Source organism: Sapajus apella, unplaced genomic scaffold, assembly GCF_009761245.1.
Source record: "Sapajus apella isolate SASKATOON/1434 unplaced genomic scaffold, GSC_monkey_1.0 scaffold35, whole genome shotgun sequence".
NCBI classification, from domain to species: Eukaryota; Metazoa; Chordata; class Mammalia; order Primates; family Cebidae; genus Sapajus; species Sapajus apella.
In genome coordinates this window covers 8944774-8966360 of record NW_022436975.1, presented here as the reverse complement: position 1 = coordinate 8966360, position 21587 = coordinate 8944774, and the positions used below count along the sequence as shown (strand labels likewise).

At 38.2% G+C, this 21587-nt stretch overlaps 1 protein-coding gene and 1 long non-coding RNA gene across 3 annotated transcripts in view; both read left to right on the top strand.

The window, feature by feature from the left end:
- The first annotated feature begins 2344 nt into the window (after positions 1-2344).
- The window catches only part of BPNT2 (3'(2'), 5'-bisphosphate nucleotidase 2), a 33658-nt gene continuing 14415 nt past the window's right edge, over positions 2345-21587 (top strand). Inside the window, exons 1-3 of one of the 2 annotated variants that reach the window (XM_032296141.1) lie at positions 2348-2995; positions 14231-14393; positions 16253-16348. In XM_032296141.1, coding sequence (XP_032152032.1) covers positions 2609-2995; positions 14231-14393; positions 16253-16348 — 646 coding nt within the window. In that variant the 5' untranslated portion in view covers positions 2348-2608. Of the gene's footprint in view, positions 2996-14230; positions 14394-16252; positions 16349-21587 lie in introns of both variants that reach the window. The other variant, XM_032296142.1, reaches the window with a different exon arrangement.
- On the top strand, positions 14400-15569 carry LOC116563500. The gene is made up of 2 exons (XR_004274424.1): positions 14400-14704; positions 14747-15569. It is a non-coding gene; the product is annotated as an uncharacterized LOC116563500 (long non-coding RNA).

Below are 21587 nucleotides of genomic sequence, written 5' to 3'. Positions count from 1 at the left end.
CCTGGTTGTTGAGCGACCCAACTGCATTTATAACAACAACCACAGTGGCAAAAAAGGGTTAGGAATAAACAAAACTGACTATTGAGAAGCTTATAAAGTTCAACTAGTGAGTGCCTCGAAAGCACTTAACCTACTAGGTGTGAAATTACAACTATTCTAGGCATCAGGAAGTGGGTTTTATAAAAGGGCTGAAGACATGTGCTGGCAAGCCAGTTAAATAGATATTTTTAGGGAAGTTCCTACTGTATGCCAATTCTGTTGCCATCAGTATTGATACAAAAGAAGTATTAGGTGATCTTCATCTTCAATACCTAGAGAAAAGGTTATTTTTGAAAGACCAATTTGCCTCAAATTCACAAACTTATTATTTTATATCAATTTCATATTATTTTCATTTGTATATATGCATTTTTTGAAACTTCTGACAACTTGTTACCAAAAAAGGAAGTTTCTTTCAATCAAATTCCTATAAAGGTTTTACGACATCATTGTACCACATGTAATTAGTCAAATGTTTTCTTATTGTCATAGTTTCTCTTGTTGATTAAATGTTATCTGTTAATGCCTATTCTCTAGTATCAGTTATCACTTGAGTGCTAGAACGCCTCTTGGAGCTATGATCTTTAAAGTGACTCCTTCTTTTCAAATAACTTGGCATTTTCTCCCTCTAGTCTTAAATCTCTTTTCTGCAGTAGAAATGCTCCAGAGCTTTCAGTATTCCCCTCAGTGATATACTGTGTATACTGCCCCACTGAATGTGATCCTATATTATTCTCCAATATCCTTGGAAAACATTATTTCATTTATTTTGAGAAACCTCAGCTAGACTTCCCAATGATGCTTTTAATATTGACATGACTATTATCCAGCTCATCTTTTTGTTGCTCTCATGGTGTAGGTTGGGGTAGTTCTGTTAAACCTTTATATTTCAAATCTGATCTTTATCTTTACCCTTGGAATGGGTTTCTAGAATTACTCTGTGAAATTCATCTGTAGATATGAAAGCTGCTTTGCTTCACTGCAAAGTTGCTCTCAAAAGCTGACAAGAAAGACAATGCTAGTTCTTTAAGTTCTGGAGCTGTCAATACTCTAGGGATTGTTCTTTCATTGATTTGTATTTGTACTTGATTTTATGCTGTGATTATTTTTAAGCTACTTAGGATTGCTGCCAGTGAAACCAAACAATCAATAGTCAGCGTTTTTGTTGTATCTGTAAAATCATATGCAAATTCTAGAGATCCTCTGAACTCTGAGTAAGCGGTAAAGGTCAGGCTCTACATGACTAGCTTAGCAATGGATGTTTAGAAGTTTGGTATACTTGCAGTTTTTCAGGTGGTTAATTCCACAGTCCACTTAAAACCAATGCTGTTTTGTTATGAACAGTAAAACAAGCTACATTTTAAGTTGACTTTATATAGATATTTTAACATTTAAGAATGATATTATATATCGTAATGTTCACTTTTAAGAAATTAAAGATAAACATGAGTACTTGCATTAAGTATTCATTATCATTCTAGCTAAGATCAGTGTTATAGAAGGTAGTTATTTCTGTCAAATGCTTCTATAAGGTACATTTAGAGGGCCTACACTGACTCAAAGATTACATGTTCTAGATTGACTACCTCCTATCTCCGAATAACCTCTATTTTAAGTGGACTCTGTCAAGCAATTCCTCTTCTCCCTCAAGCTCTGGTAGGAGAGCCAGGCTAGAGTACCACTGGAATGAGAGAAGCCTGGTTTGTTTTCTTTCATTATAAAAAGCCCGGATCAAGGCATATTTTTCAGCTGCTTAGAGGATGCTTTATTCTGGCAGGTGGAGGCGGAGGGAAACTCTACATACACATAAGCATTTAGAGCACGACAAAGATGTCAACAGAATAAAGAGCCAAGTACAATTCTTCCCCTCACCCCGCAGTCCCCGCCCTGCCTGGAAGAGCGCGGAGAAGCGACTTAAAGGTACAGGCTGTCTACATTCCCGCTGGCTAAAAACGCTTGCAAATCAATCTTTTAACATGGTTTATTGTGTTTTCCTACATTCCTCAATAATCTGAGAGTGATGAGAAGACTAGACTATTACTGTAGCTTTATTACAGCCATCCATAGTCGTACAAAGGGATATTTAATTTTAACATCCACAAGGCACTCAGCACAGAGCACTTTCCTGCGTGGATTGCTGCTAACCACTTCCAAGAACACCTTCCTAACCAGGCCAAGGAAGGCAGCTCAGCTGAGCGCCTCCCGCCCCGCCCCAAGGGGAGGGGCCCAGATCGCCCCGCCCCTCGCCCTCTCCCTCGCCCCGCCCCGTCGCGTAACCCGGATACACACCCACGCTCCCCTTTCACCTCGCTGCCGTTGGCTAACGTGGAAGTCGGACCCGCCTGCCGGGGAAGGAACCTACACCTAGCTGCTCAGCGAGTCCGGCGCTCGCGGCTGCGACGGTGCTTTTCGCGGCGCCACTCGGCCTTTCCTGAGAGGAAGTGATGGGGCGCACGGGGTCCGGAGAGCGGGCGCCGGTGTAGCCCGCGCGGCGCCTGGCCCGGAGCGCGGCGGCTGGCGCGGGGAGGCCTGTGAGAGCCGCAGCCCAGAGCGCCCGGCCTCCCGCGCCATGGCCCCCATGGGCATCCGCCTTTCCCCGCTGGGGGTGGCCGTGTTTTGCCTGTTGGGGCTCGGCGTGCTCTACCACCTCTACTCGGGCTTCCTGGCCGGCCGCATTAGTCTCTTCGGCCTGGGCGGTGAGCCTGCGGGCGGCGCGGCGGGACCCCCGGCCGCGGCAGACGGGGGCGCAGTGGACTTGCGCGAGATGCTGGCTGTGTCGGTGCTGGCCGCAGTCCGCGGCGGCAACGAGGTGAGGCGCGTCCGCGAGAGCAACGTCCTCCACGAGAAGTCCAAGGGGAAGACGCGCGAGGGAGCCGACGACAAGATGACCAGCGGCGATGTGCTGTCCAACCGCAAGATGTTCTATCTGCTCAAGACCGCCTTCCCCAGCGTGCAGGTGGGAGCCCACGGGCGAAGCGCCCACTCGGGCTTGGGAGCGCGTCTCGGCGCGTCGACTCTGTTAACAATATGGGGTGTGGAACCTCTGGTTCCCATTTTGTAGATGTGGAAATTTAGACCCAGAATTTAACGTGCACAAGGTCATACAAACAGCAGAGGAGCTGGGTGAGGTTGCACGTAGACTGACTCACAGGGCCCGTGCCCTTTTGGGTCGTCCCGGGTTGGCTCTGCGCTGTGTGTACCTGGGATCAGGAGGCCTTGAAACGAAAAGGCTGAGAGAGTTAATTGCACCCGCGGCTTCGGGCCCTTCTGTAAAACGAAGAGTTGGCGAAAATCCCCATACCCTTTATCCTTCCTTGATTTCATCCCTAGAAAGGTCGAAACCGGAGTACACATTTTCTGGCTGACTTGCCAGTAGCCAGCAGAAAGATCATTGTTGCAGAGCTGTTAGTATGCGGGGCGTGTGTGTACGTGTGCGCGCGCGCGCGCGCGAGGGGGAGTATTCGCTGTGGTTTTATCAGAACTCTAAGTTTATAGTTTGCAGGCCCTTCAAGGAGATACTTAGAAATATACCAGCCGTTGATCCCACCTGACACTTGATTAAAAATCCATATTGACTCCAGAGAATAAGAATTGAGTAATATTTGCCTTTTCTTTGAGTAGATTTCTAGGAAGGGAGTTGACATTTTCTTAGGGAAATCCAGACGTTTTGGATTTCTTATTAATACTTTGTGAATTCATCATTTCGGTGGAGCTGCTGTTGAGTTGAATAAAGCTTTTTTAAAATTTGCAATTACAGAGGAAGAGCTCAACATTGTGTAGTAGCTCCTTGTTAATGTATGTCTTAACTCACCTGTGGTTTTGGCTACTGGGAGGAAAAACTGTCTTCACTGGAATTTTATTAGGTAAATAGTGATGTCCAAACCCAGGCTTCTTTGGAATGCGTCTGACCTTTTACTGCTGATCTTGAAAGAGTTAGGAGAATATTGTCGTTGTTTAGTTAGTATTTTGTGTAAGGCTTCTTCCAGTCCATTATAATACTTCTTTGGTTTTGTTTTTTATTCTCCTGTCTCCCTTTTCTTTCATTTTTTTCTTTTTTCCAGTGGAAAAGAACATTGGATTTTCTATCATGAGCTACTGGATGCCAGATGTAATTAACGTTGGAATTTATTTATTTTTTTTTTTTCAAATTTCTACTTAAACAAAACACAGAATATTTCCACTTTTTCTTTCTTCTACTCTGTTTTTTTAATCATAAATAATACTTATCTTTTTTTGCATCTAGATTTAAGATGTGTTTTTGAAATATCTTACTCCTTTCCCAAAACACATGCGTTTACTTCCTTAAGAATTTATAGAGGAAACAGGAGATTCAGAGAAGTTGATATTTAATAGTTATAACAGTACTAATAATAACCGTTTATTGAATGTATTCTAGGTGCCCAAATACTGGCTACACAGAACTTCATCTTATCCTTAGAGTAACTTTAAGAAGTAAATTTTATTTCTGCCTACTTTACAAATGGGAAATCTGAGGCTCATGACACTCCAGTTTATATGAACTACCCAACATTTTAGCTAGATCTTCAGGAGACTTCTTAAAACTTATAATTGTAGAAACTTAAAAGCAATAATAGTGAAATATAGCAAGCAGAGTTGAATTTTTTTTTAAGAAAAAACAAAAGTATCTTAAATATTGAAAACACATCTGTTTGTGGGTGCATTCTCACTTATTAGCAAACAATAAGAGAATGGCTGCCAAGGAGAGTGAGCTGCATTTTATTAAACACAAAAGCTAAGCTTTTGGAATTGCAGATGTTGAAGTCTCTGGCTTAATATAAAATAACTTTTTGTTTTCTTGTGACTATTTGAATGTCTGCATGTGCTTCTGTAGTATTCATGTTGGGTCATGACTGAAGGAATAGAGGAGGTTTGTGCTCATTTATACTGTCAAAGTAGGGATGGTGTCATGTTGAGCCATCTCCTTATGCCCCTGTGTTACAAGCTAGAGGCCAAATATTGTAGCCGTCTAAGTGGGGAATCAACCTAATAGAGTCTTTCTCCTTTTTTACCTTCCCCTCTCCTAATGCCCAGAAGTACAGCCTTAAATGCCTGGTTGATTTTGAAGCCTCATCCCAAATTTCTTGGTAAGAAACTTAAGTTATATCTCACTTAGTTGACTTCCTAGTGGAAAAAGATCATTGAGAAGCAACAAATACTTTTCTTTTATCCTAGTGCCCTGTGTAAATGTAAAAAGGTCTGTTGTCTCCCACTACTTTCCTGTGTAGAGTATGAAGTCTTAGCTTTCTTATCTAACGTTCACTCAGTAAAAGGATATACCAGGAGTTACTCTAGAGCTTTCAACTGGAGACAGTTTTGTCCCCTAATTGACATTTGGCAATGTTGAAAGACGTTTTTGATGTCACAGCCAGGGGTGGGATGCTATTGGCATCTAGAGGGTAGAGGGTAAACATTCTATAATACACCGGACAGCCCCCTATAACAAAGAATTGTCTGGTCAGTTTTATCAATTGGTTCCAAGGTTGAGGAATCATACTCCAGAGAAGTGAGTGTTGTCCTAACAAAACTCAAGTTTCACCTGGGATCCCTGGATTTCCTTTGTCTTCAGGTTTTCTTTAGGGTAGAGATCACAGCACAGAGACCCCTCCCGGTAGCCAGTCTCCTCTTGCTAAACACTTTGGCAATGCTTGATTTCATTGTGTCAAAGTAATAGTAACTGGAGCCATTTGTATGGCCCTGTCTCTATATCATTGCAGGTAACAGTGACAATGAAGGCTGGAGATACTTTTGTGGAGTGGGTTTGCAGCCACAGAACAGACAAACTTAGATGTATAATTTTGATTTAATGTACAGGGGACTGTCTGTTTGAGGGGCTCCTGTCCTCAACTTGATTTGTTCAAAGTTCTGACAATGACTTATTTGAAGGGAAAGCCTGGTGTACCCCAAGCTGGTAGCAGCAGCTTGGGTCAGTGCCTTCCTTGACCTATAAGGTGGAAGTTAAGCTTCTCTCTTTCAACAGACGTATGTCCCAGAAAAGTTTGAGAGACACTAATATAGTGCACAGAACATTTGCACTGACATCTTGTGCAGTCACCAGCCTAGGTGATACTGGCCAGTCCTTTAACTTCTTTGAGCCATAGTTTCCTCTTCTGTAAAATCAGAATAGTAATTGGTTTAGACATAAGCATTGAAAGCAGAGGAAAAGAAACTAGTTCAAAGGAACAGGTCCAAGAGAGATAGTAGGAGAGCAAATTCCTGTAATCTAATGAGTTTAAGTAAAATGCATTTGGGAGAATTATTGTGGAAGAGATTGGAAAGGTAGATAGGGGCTAGGTTATATTCCAAGCTCTAAGGAGTTTGGACCTAATCTATAGTTTACTGCTAGAATACTAAAAGAAGGCCATATTTAGCTGACTTTTCTTGAGGCCTGCAATAAGCCATATTTTGGGCTTTGGGCATTTGGAGGTAGATAGGAACTAGTTAGGAAACTGTTTGAACAGGGCATGGAGAGATGAGGACCAGGACTTAAGCAGTGGGATGGGGAAGTTATGCTCAGCTTGTTTTACTAGCTAACATTTGTTTAGCCCGTTGCAAGCCACAAAAATGGAATTAAACTTCTTAATGACATTATTTATTTATCTTCACAACAACAAAGAAGGTTAAGTTCTACAGCCTCTATTTTTCAAATAAAGGCTTGGAGAGGCTAAATAATTTGCCAAAGATTACACAGCTAGAAAATAATCTTAGATTCACTGAGATTCACTTAATGGTCAGAGAATCATCTCAGGTCTGTCTCATTCTCTATATAAGGCAGTATAGCAGATGTACCAGAAGTATACTCTTAACCTCAGTGTTACAAATGAATGGAGAGACTCAGAGTAGATACTTGGAGGATGGTTTGGAGGGGAGCAAAGTAAATACTGGGAGACCAGTTAGGAGGCTTTTTCAGGTGAGAGCTAATATGTTTTGAATTGGGAGTATGGTTTAGAGAAGATAGATGTAGAAGGACATGAAAGAATTTATAGGGGTATGTCAAAAATAACTCCTCTATTTATAGCTTTCATAATTGGGGGTTTTGTTGCTGGTGAAGGGGAGTGGTGGTTAAGTTGGCGGGCAGATTATGAATGCCACTTTAGACTTGCTGTGTTAGAGATGTCTTTGATATGTCCAGGAGGAGATGTCAAAGAGGCAGTTGAATGTGTGAGTCTGAAGCTCTGAAGAAATATCTGAACTGAAAATACAGATCTGCGAGTCATCGGTGTTGTGATGTTAATTGAAACTGGTTGTGGACAGAATTGATTAGGGAGAGAATGTTACATGAAGGGAATATCAGGGATTAGAACCAAGGATAATGAAGACTGAAAGCAATCATTTAATAAGAACAGTAGCACCCAACCTTTATTATACTTTGTGTTAAGCACTGTACTGAGTTTGTTTTACCTTTTCTGTTTCATTCTTCTTAAGAACCTTACGGGGATAGATCATTGTCCCTTTTTACCAACAAGGTTGTAGCTCAGAAAGGTTAGGTGACTAGTCTAAGTTATTCACATATCCAATAAATTGAGGAGTTGGCATTTGAACTCAGGCAACCTATGATTAAGAGGTGAAGAAATGGAGACCGTGAGTAAAGACAAACCTTTTGAGAAAGTGGGCTTTTAAGGAAGTTGGCTGGGATGTTAGGTGTGTTACGTTTCCTAAGAAAAGGTTCTGTGCTTTCTTTTTGGTATATTTGTTTTTAAGATATGGGACACTACAGCATGTTTAATTGTTTATAGAGATATATATGAGAGATAGTAGTTGATAATAAAAGATTTCTGTAAAGGTGTGAAGAGAATAGGACAGGCAGAGGGGTGTTTATTTATATGTCTAGAAAATAGTTTTGAATGCCTACTGTATTGGTCAGAAACAGAACCAATAGAGATTTATTAAAAGGAATTGGCTCATGTGATTATGGAGGCTGAGAAGTCCCATGATTTGTCAGCTGGAAGCCTGCAAGCTGGAAACCCAGGAAAGCAAGTGGTGTGATTCAGTCCAAGTCCAAAGACCTGAGAACCAGGAGAGCTGGTGGTGTTAGTCTCAGTCGGAGGTCAGGGGAAGACTGATGTTCTAGCTCAGCAGTAAGGCAGAATAAGGGGCAGTCTCTCTTCTCCCTCCTTTTGTTCTATTCATGCCCTCAAAACACTGAATGTTGCCCACCCACTTTAGAGAGGGCAATCTATTTTATTGAATTCACTGATTCAAATGCTAATCTCATCCAGAAACACCCTCACGGATACAACCAGAAATAATGGTTAGCCCAATCTCTGGGCACCCCATAATCCAGTCAAGTTGCCATATAAAATTATCACACCTACAGTGTGATAGGCACTGTGTGAGGTATTATATTCAAAAACTTACTAGGATATAATGGAAAAATGCAGTAAATGATGGATTTCTTCTTAAGGCATTAACCAGAAGTCCCTTCAAACCCCCAAAGTAACTGAACTAGCATACTAATGGCATTGATTGTGTTTGGGGGCCTTGAGCTTTGACAATACTGTTTTAATAGAGTAGTCAAATTATGTGAGATATTTAATAGTTTATTATGAATTAGGCTTTGTATTAGATGATTTGCCCAGCTGTAGGCTAATGTTAGTGTTCTGACTACATTTAAGGTAGGCTAGGCTAAGCTATGATGTTTGGTAGGTTAGATGTATCAAATGCATTTTTGACTTCAGATATTTTCAACTTATGCACTACAAACGCTCCTCAGTTTACGATGGGTTTATCAGGACATAACTCCTTCATAAGTTGAGGAGCATTTGTATTACGTAAGTATTTGATTCCTGACCCCTCACGTGATTGTGCTAACTTAGGTATTGTTTAGCATATAGATTAAACATTTTATGTCCTCAAAATTATAAAACACTCCTACTATTCTGTACCTATTCTCATATCTAATGCTCCTCTTTTAAGCTGTGTTTTCCCTTCAGATCTGCTCCTGTTACTATTTTATTCCCCAAATTATTTTTCCTATGTCCCCTACCTCCCACCCAGTAACATCTTTTTTTTTTTTTTACCCCCCTCAGAGTTGGTGATGCAAGGTTGATGTTTAAAGGAAAAGACTTAAGCTAAATTGATTTACATGTGTGAGTTTCTTCTGGCTGTTAAACTATACAGGTGTATTTACTTTGATATAAAAGAGAAAATGCATTAGGAAAGACTAAGTAGGCGATGCTGTAGTAATGACATCCTCTAGTTCTCAGAAGCCTGACACTCTCCAAAGTGATTGTCCTCCATGCAGTGACTGTGACCTAGTTGATATTGTTGTGTGATTCTGCCATGTCAACATACCAGGGAAAGAGAAGAGTTTGGAGAATTGGGCAGGAGCTTTCTTTTTATTGTCTAAGCCAGAAAGTGATGCACATTCACATTTTTGTCCATATTTTGCGCATCTATGTTTTTGTCCACATTCTTCTGGCCAGAATCTCTCTCATGTGCCTCTAACTACAGCGTAGATGGGCAGTATAGTTTCCCATATGTTCAGGAAGGAAAAGAAAACTGGGCATTGTGAGTACTAGAAATGTCTATACAGGAGGCAAGTTAACCTAAGGAAATCTGTGCTTGGTATACCTAGAGGCTAACAAAAGGATCTGATAATGTTGTGTAGGTGGAGACTGCAAGATGAGCTATTATGTACCAGCATAGCCCAAGATCAGTTTACTGTTTTTTGATTTCTAGAATCTTTTTATGCTTACCCTTTTAAAATTATAGGTTCTCTAAAAGCTGCATTTTTCATTCCCACCATAATGGGCTGCTTTGGGAGTGATTGGCTGGGTGTGGGGAGGAGGCAGGGATTGGCCAGGGCTGTTTGTAGGTATGGGTTTTTTGGAGCGTGGGTTGATTTCTTATGTTTCAATTCCTTGTTGAGGTCTTTGACAGGCAGTAAGGATTAGGTAGGAAGAGTAGGTTAAGTGGAAGAGGATTATGGGTAAGAAATAATAAACGACAGTTGCTAAGAATAATATTGTCAGTTAAGACTATTTATTGAGTACCTACTTTGGTTTAGACAATGGGAATGGAGCTACAGTAGTGAAGACAGTTTATGTCCTTGGATTCACAGAACTTATGTTCTAGCTGATCAAGATAGTAAACATGTAAACAAGTAAGATGGTTTCTGATAAGGGCTTTGAAGAAGAAAAAATAAGGTTATGTGGGAAGTGTTTCTGGGGTCCCGCTTTATCAGTGGTAGTCTGGAAAGGCCGCTCTGAGGCAGTGTCATTTGAACCGAGACCTGAATAAGAACCAGGATGTCATGCAGAAATCTGGGGAAAGTATGTACAAGCAAAAGAATACAGCAAGTACAGAGGTCCTGAGACCGAGTGACCATGGACTAGTAAGTCTGGGGTACAGTAAATAAGGGTGCAAATAGAGAGAGATGACTGGATAGCACTTACTGCTATCATTACCCAGATCATCTAGGACTTATGTTGTAGATTATGACAAAGAGTCTGGATTTTATCTCTGCATAATGAGAAACCACTGGAAGGTTTTAAACTGGAGTGTCATGACCTGATTTAGGAAGATGGCCGGTTGCTGGTTTGAGAAGGAAAGCTCTGTAAAAGCAGTGATTTTGTCTGTTTTGTTCATTAGTATATCCCAATGCCCAAAACAGTTTAGAGTATATAGCCATTGGATGTTGAATGAATGGGTGAATGAATACACTGTAGGAGGCAAGAACAATTGAGGACTGTTATAGGAATCCAGGTGAGAGATGGTGGCCTAAACTAAGATGTTCTTGGTAGACACGATGACATGTTTAGACTCTCCAGAATTTGCTGACTGATTGGGTGCGGCATGTGAAAAAGGATAGAGAAAGACTTTCTAGTGTTGACCTTAGAAACTATTGGTAAGGTTGTTTACATTGGTAGTAGATTTTTCAAATTTGTAAGTATATAATGGTTATGGCAGGGGTTATAAATAGGAGTTATGCAAAAGCAGGTTAGGTACTTGTTCTAATGTTCTTGTTCTCTTGTTTTGTTTCTCCATAACCTGAATCTTTTCAAATGCTCTTCTATAATGTGTTAGCTCATACTCAGTTGCAAGTATGTGGAGAATCTGACTGGAATTCTGTAAAAAATCAGTAAAGCTCAGTAGTTGCCAGACTTGGCACTGCCATTTTTGTAAACTACAGTGGTTAAGACCCATACACTACTTTGTCTTTTCTAGGAGTCACTTTTCTTTCTCTTTCTTTAAAGCTTATTCCTTTTTGTATGGTGTTACTGTCTGCCCTCTGAACACACCAGGCACATTCCAACCTTAGGGTCTTTCCATTTGTTGTTCATTGGGCTGGAATGTACTTGTAGATGCCTGCCAGGCTTATTTTCTGTAGATTTCTTCACTCAAATAGCATGTTTTGAGTGAAGGACTTCTCTAGTTATGTTCCCTTTTTTTTTTTTTTTTTCCAAAAAAATAACTTCAGTGTAGCATAGTTTATATATCATATAATTTGCCTATTTTTTTTTTTCTTTTCTTTTTTTTTTTTTTTTTTTTTTTTTGATACAGAGTCTCCCTCTGTTGCCCAGGCTGGAGTGCAGTGGCATGATCTTGGCTCACTGCAGTCTCCACTTCCCTGATTCAAGTGATTCTTCTGCCTCAGCCTCCTGAGTAGCTGTGACTACAGGCGCATGCCTATTTCAAGTATATAATTCAGTAATTTTTAGTAGAACTGCCAAATTGTACAACTATCATCATTTATCAGTTTTAGAACATTTTCACCACCCTAGTAATACCCTTGTCCCCATTAGCTATTCATCCTTGTTTTTATCCCTTATCCCAGGCAACCACTGATCTGTCTGTCTCTATAAATGTGCCTTTCTGGACATTTTACATTAATGGAATCAAACAGTATATGGTCTTGTATGTTGCTGCTTTCACAAAGCAAGGGGGTTCATCCATGCTTTAGCCTGATCAGTACTTTATTCTTATTTATGGTTGAGTAACTTACCATTGTATGGATATACCAAATATATTTATCCATTATCAGGATAATGGATAAACTGCTAATTGATGCAGTTAATAGTTTTCTGGTTTTGGCCGTTGTGAATAATTACCTAGCTACCCTTTCTTAATAATCCTTTCTACCTTTTTTCTTAATGAGTAACCCTTCCTCTACTCTCTAACTACCCATCCTCTACTCTCCAACAACATCTTTCTGTCCTTTTGGTCTTTATTTTCTCCTCCTTACCACTATCCAGCATGCTACATGTTTTTTTCATTCATCTTGTTATCTATGCTAGAATCTGAGTTCCACAGGGCAGAAATTTTTGTCTCACATTGATCACTGGTATCTTTAGGACCTGTAACTGTGTCTGTCAGATAGTAGGCAATCAGTAAACATTTGCTGAATTAATAAAGGCAGAAGTGAAAAAATTGAATGTTTACTTTGCTCTGTACTAAAAAACATTTAATGATTTAAGTGGTTTGATGTTTCTAGAATATTACTATTTTTAACCTCTCCTGTGATAATTTGGAGTGTTTCAGGGTACCTTCTGGTGCTGATAGTTGTGGGACTTTTAAAAATCATGTTTGTGACTTTCTGAAGACTATTATGGGAATCCAGGTGAGAGATGGTGTATTGACAATACTCATGTATTGTCAGTGCTGTAAATCACTCTGGCACTGCAGCATGGATTCTAGGCATGGCATCACATGTAGTATAAACATGACCTCCTCTGGAAGGGGAGCTTGTCAAAATGCACAGGGCCTAATAGCCTGTCTTGCTGAGGGTATAAGTCCCTAACTAAAATCCACATTTTGGGGACATTTTTTCTTGTGTGTGTGTATTATGATGTGGTTGAGGTCTTGTAATGAGGCAGTATTCAAATAAGAATGATGATTTGTTATTAACTTAATTCTTAAAGTACACTCAATTCTTAGATTTAGTCCATTGGTATATGCTAATTTACAAAAGTAAATGTAGTTTTAAAACGTTATTTTTAAAACACTATTTTACAAATCAGACTATACTTTAAAATATAGTAAGAAACACACTGTTAAAACTGTTTTTTACGTAGGATGAGACAGGGGCATATTTGACAATTTCTGGAGACATTTTTATTTGTCACAACTGAGGGTGGTGCTGCTGGCATCTAGTGTATTCTACTGGCATTTAGCCAGGGATGCTGTTAAACATCCTACAGTTTACCACAGGACAGCCCCACAACAAAGAATTATACAGTCCAGATTGTCAGTCACTCCAAAGTTGAGCAATCTCAGTTTAAAGGCATCTGTAATGTATTTGTAAATGAACAGAATACTTAAAGTATTATACAAACACTTGTATATTTAATATGTTATATAGAGAGAATATACGTAAGGGTGCGCGCGTGTGTGTGTGTGTGTGTGTGTGTGTGTGTGTGTGTGTGTTATGTATGTATGTAAGGGGGTGGGGTAATAAGAGACTGTATTCCTCTACTCTAATAACATCCCTTCCTTTATTTTTCTCCTTACCCCACACCCTTACATATCTCTGGTAAGTTAGATTTATTTTATGTTTTAATTTTGTTCCTTAGTTTAAAAAAAAAGGTAAAAAATTTGACTGTACTTCCCTATTCTGTGATACTGTCTTTGGTATATAGTGAAAAGAACACTGATTTTTTTTTTGTATGTCCCTTTTGATTACTTGTTTCCATTTTACTTAGGTATTATAATATACTAGCTTATTATCTGTTTTATTGTTTTCAGTTTCCTTTTCCTTATTAAAGGTATATTTTACATGATCACTTTTCTAGGCTATTTTGTCTCTTAGCATTTATAATTACCCGTTTTTAAGATATATTGCTTTTTAAGTCTATTGTAATTTTTCTTCTAAATCTAGTTGCTTATGTTGTGTTCCAGAATATTGTCTGTTTTCACACTTTAGTGCATTATTAAGGTTTAAGTAGTTTGTTTCTTCGATGTTCAATTTCTCTATATTTCTCTATATCTGAATTATCTGTCTTGATTAGTCAACATACCAAGCTTGAATATTAGATTGGGAAGCGTTTACAGACCTAATGTCATGGATTTTTTTTTTTTTTTTTCATTTTCATTTGGCAATATGGAACATCAAAAGAAATAGGGATTTACTTATTTATAATTTGTGTGATTTTTGTCTGAAGTATTTTTTTCTTTTATAGTTTATCAAATAGTGATATTTTAATTTTTTAACTGTCACCTGTTTTTAATGCAGATAAATACTGAGGAACACGTGGATGCAGCTGATCAGGAGGTTATCTTGTGGGATCATAAGATTCCTGACGATATCCTAAAGGAAGTAACTACTCCTAAAGAGGTACCAGCAGAAAGTGTTACTGTCTGGATTGACCCACTTGATGCTACCCAGGAATATACAGGTAATTTTAAAACTGAACTCAAACATTTGATTGACATTTAATAGTAGAGAACCAGAACCAAGGCATACTTCCTATAAGTGATAGTGGCTCACTGATTGTTCAGTGAAGAACGATTTTTAACAGTAGCAGCAAAATGGTTTATATTGGACACCTATAATTGAAGAAGCTTCTTTACCCAGAGTTTAGTATTTACTTGGGATATTGGGAGTTTAAGTTTTAATGCATGTACATCTGACTTTTGAATTCAAAATAGTAAATTTCTAGGTACTTAGAAAGCAAGTAAGTAACAAAACAGAATTACTGCCCCTCCAGTGCCCTTTTTACCTGGTACTAGTCAAATTTTATTTTTGTAGATCCCCTCTCAGGCCTTGTTTCTTACCCAGAGGTAGCTAATTTTCGCCTTTTTCTCTTTCCATTTGGTGCCATATGTTAAAGTTAGTTGTTTGTGTATCTTGCTAGATTGTAAGTTCCCTAAATGTAGGGGCGTCTGCATTTTTGCCTTTGTATTTCAGTGCTTTTGCACTGAACTTAAATCATAGCTATCAATATATAACTTTGGAGAACAGGGAGAAGACACTAGAGATATATATCTAATAGTAACTGCAGTTACAAAACAGAACTTTTTAGGAGTAGATAATAGAAATATGGAATATCATGGAATTTGTTTATAAAATTTCTTCCTAAACTGAGTTTGGCCTGATCATATAATAGCATTTAGTGATCACATGCCTTGTGCAGGGACTATTTTAAGTGTCTAATTTGATTTTTAAAATTAAAAGTTACTTTATACCTAAAGATGAGTGCTTAGTTATTGTTTATATTATACAGATAAGGAAACTGAATTTAAGTAATTTACCCAAGGACATTCAGCTAACAAAATGGTGGGCTAGAAGAACAACCCAGGTAATCTACCTATTGAACCAGAACTTTTTTGTTTTGTGTGATTTTTATAATATAAAAGGGTCTTGATTCTAAATGTAATTTTTTTTTAACTTTTAAGTTCAGGAATACAAGTGCAGGCCTGTTACATGGGGCAAATGTGTGTCATGACACCCAAGTATTAAGCCTAGTATCCGTTAGTTATTTTCCCTGATTCTCTCTCTCCTCCCACTCTCTATCCTCTAAAAGACCCCAATATGTATTGTTCCCCTCTATGTGTCCATGTGTTCTCATCATTTAGCTCCCACTTAGAGAACACATGGTATTTGGTTTTCTGTTCCCGTGTTAGTTTGCTAAGGATAATGGCCTCCAGCTCCATTCATGCCCCTGCAAAGGACCTGATCTTGTTCTTTTTTTAATGGCTACAGAGTAATCCATGATATACACATATGATTTTAACCTGGTCTGTCACTGATGGGAATTTAAGATGATTCCGTGTCTTTGCTGTTGAGAATAGTGCGGCGGTGAACATACACGTGCATGTGTCTTTATAATAGAATGATTTATATTCTTTTGGATATATACCCAGTAATGGGAATGCTGGGTCGAATAGTATTTCTTTCTTTAGGCCTTTGAATTGCCTCACTGTCTTCCACAGTGGCTTAACTAATTAACACTCCCACTAACAGTGTATAAGCATTCCTTTTTCTTCACAGCCTCACTCATATCTGTTATTTTTTGACTTTTTAATAATAGCCATTCTGACTGGTGCAAGGTAGTATCTCATTGTGACCCAGAACTCTTAGCCACTCCTTTAAACTGGCTCTTGCCCGTGGACTCTGTTAGTTTGAATGGATTGTTGTCTTGGAAAGACATTTCGTGTACATAAATTTTTTAATGAAATAAAGTATAATATTGTACCCTGACTTTATGCACATTACTTTGACATTTGTGTGTCTTGTTTTGTTTTTTTCTCATAGAGGATCTTCGAAAGTATGTCACTACTATGGTGTGTGTGGCTGTAAATGGTAAACCTGTGCTAGGAGTTATACATAAGCCATTTTCCGAATATACAGGTATGACATGCTAGAGCTTTCAAGAGTTATTGTTATTGAACTGTTTATCTGTAGCATTTACCATCCTGCACCCAAATTTGTGTCCACTCCTGTATTAGTTTCCTAGGGCTGCTGTAACAAAATAACACAAATTACGTGTCTTAAAGGACAGAAATGTAGTGTCTGATAGTTCTGGAGCCTAGAAAACTAAAATTGTGGTGTTGGCAGAGCCATGCTCTCCCTGAAACCTGTAAGGGACAAGCTTTTTGTTTTTGTCCTAGCTTCTGGCAGTTTGCCAGTATTCTGTGGTGGTGGTTGGTTTATAAGTGTTTATTCCAATCTCTACCTTCATCATCATATGGCATTCTCTCTGTCTGTCTGTGTCTCTCCTCTTAAAAGTGCACCAGTTATATTGGATTAAGTGCCCAACCTACTGTAGTGTGACCACATCTTAACGTAGTACATCATATGACCCTATTTCCAAATAAAATCAATTTTCAAGGTGCTGGGAGTAAGGATGTCAGCATATCTTTTTGGGGGGCATAGTTCAACCATAACAACCCAGAAAGTTAAGGTAAGCATTGAGATGAGATTAAACTGGGTTAGAGTAAGGTTCTTAAGCCAATTAGCGTGTTTTTATAAGAAACAGAAAGGACACAGACACATGTGCTATAAGATGATGTGAAAGTGAAGGCAGAGATTGGAGTGAGGTCTTTAATAGGCTAAGGACTACAGTCACAGGACCTAGGAGAGAATCATGGAATTTATTTTCCCTCAGAGCCTCCAGAAGAAACTAACTCTTCTGACCCCTTGATTTTAGACTTCTGGCCTTTAGAACTATAAGAAAATACATATATTTTTTATAAGCCATCAGGTTTGTGTTACAAATTGAGTATCTATTTTCTGAAATGTTTGGGGGTCAGAAGTGTTTCACATTGCAGATTTTATGTATTTGCATATATGTAATGAGATCTTGGAGATGGGACCCAAGTAAAAACATGAAATTTATTTATATTTAATATATAGCTTGTTTACATTGCTTGAAGGTAATGTTGTACATTTTAAATAATTTTGTGCTTGAAGCAAAGTTTTGTCTGTGACCCATCATGAGATCCAGTATGGAATTTTCTACTTGTGGCATCATATCGGTGCTTGTTTTGGAACATTTCAAATTTTGGAATTTTGGATTAGAGATTCTCAACCTGTAGTTTTTTATGGCAGCTTTAGGATACTGATACAATGGGCATCCCATACTAATGTCATTTACTCCAGTCATCCCCATTGTGTCTTAGGGGCATGATTGATAACTGCATAAAAAGACTGTCTATGAAGTGGAGAGAAACAGAAAGACAAAGTTAATATTTGATTACTCTAAAATTATAGATGAGCTTTGCTGAATAATTGTGAATCCCACATTCCAGCTGCTCTGAGATTGGCTAAACATCTGTTTGAGTGCTGGCTCTGTGTTTCAAAATCAGGTCCACTTTGTGCTATCTGACTTTCTTCTTTTCATAATTCAAATAATTTTTAAAGTTGATGGTTTGATAAGCTACAAAAGATTTATGCCATTGCCGTGACAAAGTACTGCAAGACTATATCATTGCTTTATGGCTTATGGATTACTTTCATGTATTTATTTAAATCCTTACTGAATTAGTTAGGACACACACTAGGCTGTTAATTTAGACTGCCATAATATATACCAAAATATGTGAGGTTGAACACAAAGTAGTTTATTTCTCTCTTCTCTAACACACGGTATATAAGCAGTCCATGACTGCCAGGGTAGTTCCCTGGTGCCAGGCATGCAGTTCTGTCCCTATTGCTGTTTTGCTGTTGCCTTCCTCTGTGTCACTGAGGATGGCTCACCACTTCAGCCATATTTCACCAATGGAAAGGGTAAAAAGAGAGACATGGAGGACATTTCCTACTAAGGGTTTGACTTGTGAAGTCAAACATCCATCTCTTCACCTCACATCCCATTGATCAAAACCTATCTACAACCCAGTCGCAAAGGAGCCAAAAAAAAAAAACAAACAAACAAACAAACAAAAAAATGTAGTCCTTATTTTCAATAGCTATCCAAACTAAAATTTAGGGATTCTGTCATTCAGGGAAAACAGGGAAAGTGGATGTTGGAGAATAGCAAACTACTGCTACACAGAGAGAGGGACACAGACTAAAGTCAGCACTCTCACTTACAAATAAGGAAACGAGACTCAAAAATTTAATACATTCGTCAAGGCCATTCATGTAAATTATTAGTAGAATCAACCCTAGAAATTTTTTTCAAATCAACATCACATCACTTTCAAAATAGTAACTCCATAATTTCTAACATTTATATAGTGTTTAACAATTTGCAGTTTACTTAATGTTACCTTATTTGAACCTTTCAGTAACTATGTGACAAGGAAAGACATTATCTTTTTTATAGTTGAAAAAATAGGAGCTCCCATCATGAAAACCATAAATTCAAAATGTGACTGTAAGAACTAACCACTTCTTGTTAGTATTTCAAAATTATTTTGTATTTTCACTGTTCATGAAGTGCATTGACAAATTTTTTCAGTCTCCAATAACTCTGGAAGGAATTCTACCATAATGGAAATTATGGTGACTTTTTTTAATGTTACAGAGTAAAAGTAAAATTAAATTAAAAATTTCAGTTTTACAGAGTAAATACAGAGCTTAAGTCTTCGAATCCTTCTTGTTCTTTTGATGCTGTCTCTTATCATCTCACTATGTCAGTTAGGATGGCGTTTAGCTACACACAATATAAATCTGATTACAGTGATTCCTCAAGAGTTTCTTTTTCTCAACTAACAAGAAGGCCAAAGTGTAGGTGTGCTTCAGTGACTCCATGTTATGTTTAAGGACCTGACTCCTTTCATTTTGCTTTTTTTTCTTACAAGGTAGCTTTTTGTTTGCATGTTGACAAAGGTGGGTCCTCTCATTTACCATGGTTCTCTGTTTTAGTCAGGAAGAAATGAGAAAGAAGAGAGGTAAAAAAGATCTACCTCAGATATTCTTGATATTAGGAAAAAAGTAACTTGAAGTCCTATCCATTAAACCTCTGCTTCATTTTATTGGCCAAATGTCACATGGCACCTTTACCTGCAAACAGAGCCTGCTATTCCAAAGAGAATTGGAATCTCAATAAAGGAAACGAGGAAATTGATATTAGATAGGCAAATAGGTTCACATTCTATGGGAGTTGTTTTCCACATCTGTACATATTGAGGGAAGAATAGACATAATAAAATGCCCCTTTTTAGAAACCTTTGTTTAATAAGGATATATATTCATCTCTCGTCTGTAGGCATACCCACCTTAAAGAAGCCAAATATCCCAAACTTCGGAAAAAGTAGTTTCTAAAAATGTCTTTTTTCAGTTAGTAATATAATACCCCATTCTTCTGTAATGTGGCTAACTTGCCTAATACACGGGAACACAAAGGTGCTTGCCAGTCAGCAAACTCTCTGAAATAATCAATAAGTTCAGAATTATGTTGGATTGACCTTCCATTCCCACACTGAATGTCTATTTGCCTTGTGCCCTCCTCCTGGAATGTTATTTTCAGATCCAGACTGTATGTTGATGTTGGCGGAATACCAATTTTTAAGTATTGGTGTGTTTACCAGAATTTAGCTACGCTTGACTGTTGTGGGAACTAGATATTATTGTTGTTGGCAGTAGTTGGAGCAAAGCTTATAAAAATTTTTATCAGGCTTAATTTGAGTTAATTCCTTGAGTTTGAAATTCTTAGAAGCAAGAGATATTTCAATAGTGTTTTAGTGAAGCAATATATAAATGTGCAAGTAAATATAGTACAGTAGACCCATGAACAGTGTAAACAATCAGTGTGATTGTTGAAAACCTGTGTATAACTTTTGAATCCTCAAAAATTTAACTGCAAATAGCCTCCTTTTGACCAGAAATCTTATCAATAACTTAGTTGATTAACACATACTTTGTATATTTATTATGTACTGTATTCTTAGAATAAAGTAAGCTAGAGGAAAGAAAATGTTACTGAGAAAAATCATAAGAACAAATATATGATTGAATAAGAGGAAGTGGTTTATCATAAAAGTCTTCATCCTTTTTGTCTTCACATTGAGTAGGCAGAGGAGGAGGAGAAAGAGAAGGGATTACTCTTGTTGTCCCAGGTGGAGGAGGTGGAAGGAGAGGCAGGGTGACTTGGTGTAACTTTATGGAAATATGTTGTAATGTCTGTCTGACTTTTTTGCTTTTCATTTCTCTAAAAATTTTACTATATGGTACCAATCCTTCCTTATTTGTTTTGGTTTCAGTGACTGTATCATAAAACAGTCCATATCATAAAATAAGTCAAAAGCAGTCTTAAATAATGGGAACCTTTCTTCCAAATTGTCTAATATTAATTTGTTTTCTGGCGCTGCTTCTTTTATGTCTTCTTTCTCATTGTCTAGCCCTGGTTTGAAGCACTCGTCTCCATCAAGTCGTCTTCTGTTAATTCCTCTGGTGTGGTATATAGTCACTTTTGAATGTCTTCAAGATCCCTATTTGAAACTCTTTAGTCCCTACCTTTTAAAAATATTGTCTACAATCTTTCATGATTTTCTTGATTGCCTCTGTTGTAAATCTTGTGGAGACATGCACAATATCTGGACAGTTTTTTTCGAGCAGGAATTTACTAATTTGGGCTTGATACATTTCATGACTTTTTCTGTAACAATGGCATCTTCAGTGATGTAATCCTTCCAGATTTTTAATGATCTTCTCTGTCAAGTTTCTGTACTATTAGTACTGACAGTCTTCCATAGAGTACTTCGTAAAATGAGCCTTAAGGGTCCTTATGACCTCATGCTCTAGAGGCTGGATTAGAGACATGTGTTTGGGGCCAAGTAGACCACTTGGTGCCTTTAGTGTTGAACTCATGGGGTGCTGGATGGCCAGGGGCATTGTCCCATACTTGTACTTACTGGCAAGGTACTTTCTGACTTCAGGGTCGAAGCATCCATGGACTCAATCCAGAAAAAGGATCTTGTTGTCCAGGCCTTCTTGTTGTAGTCAGAAGACTAGCAAGCAGCTGATGTTTGTCTTTTCCTTTCAAGACTCAGGGGTTAGCGGGTTTTGTAGATAAGGGCTATCCTGAGCATAAACCTGACTACGTTATACAAAACAGCAGAGTTAGCCTATACCTTCCTGTCTTAAATCCTGATGCCCATGTCTCTTCCTTACTAGTAAATATTTTTTTGTGGCATATATATATATA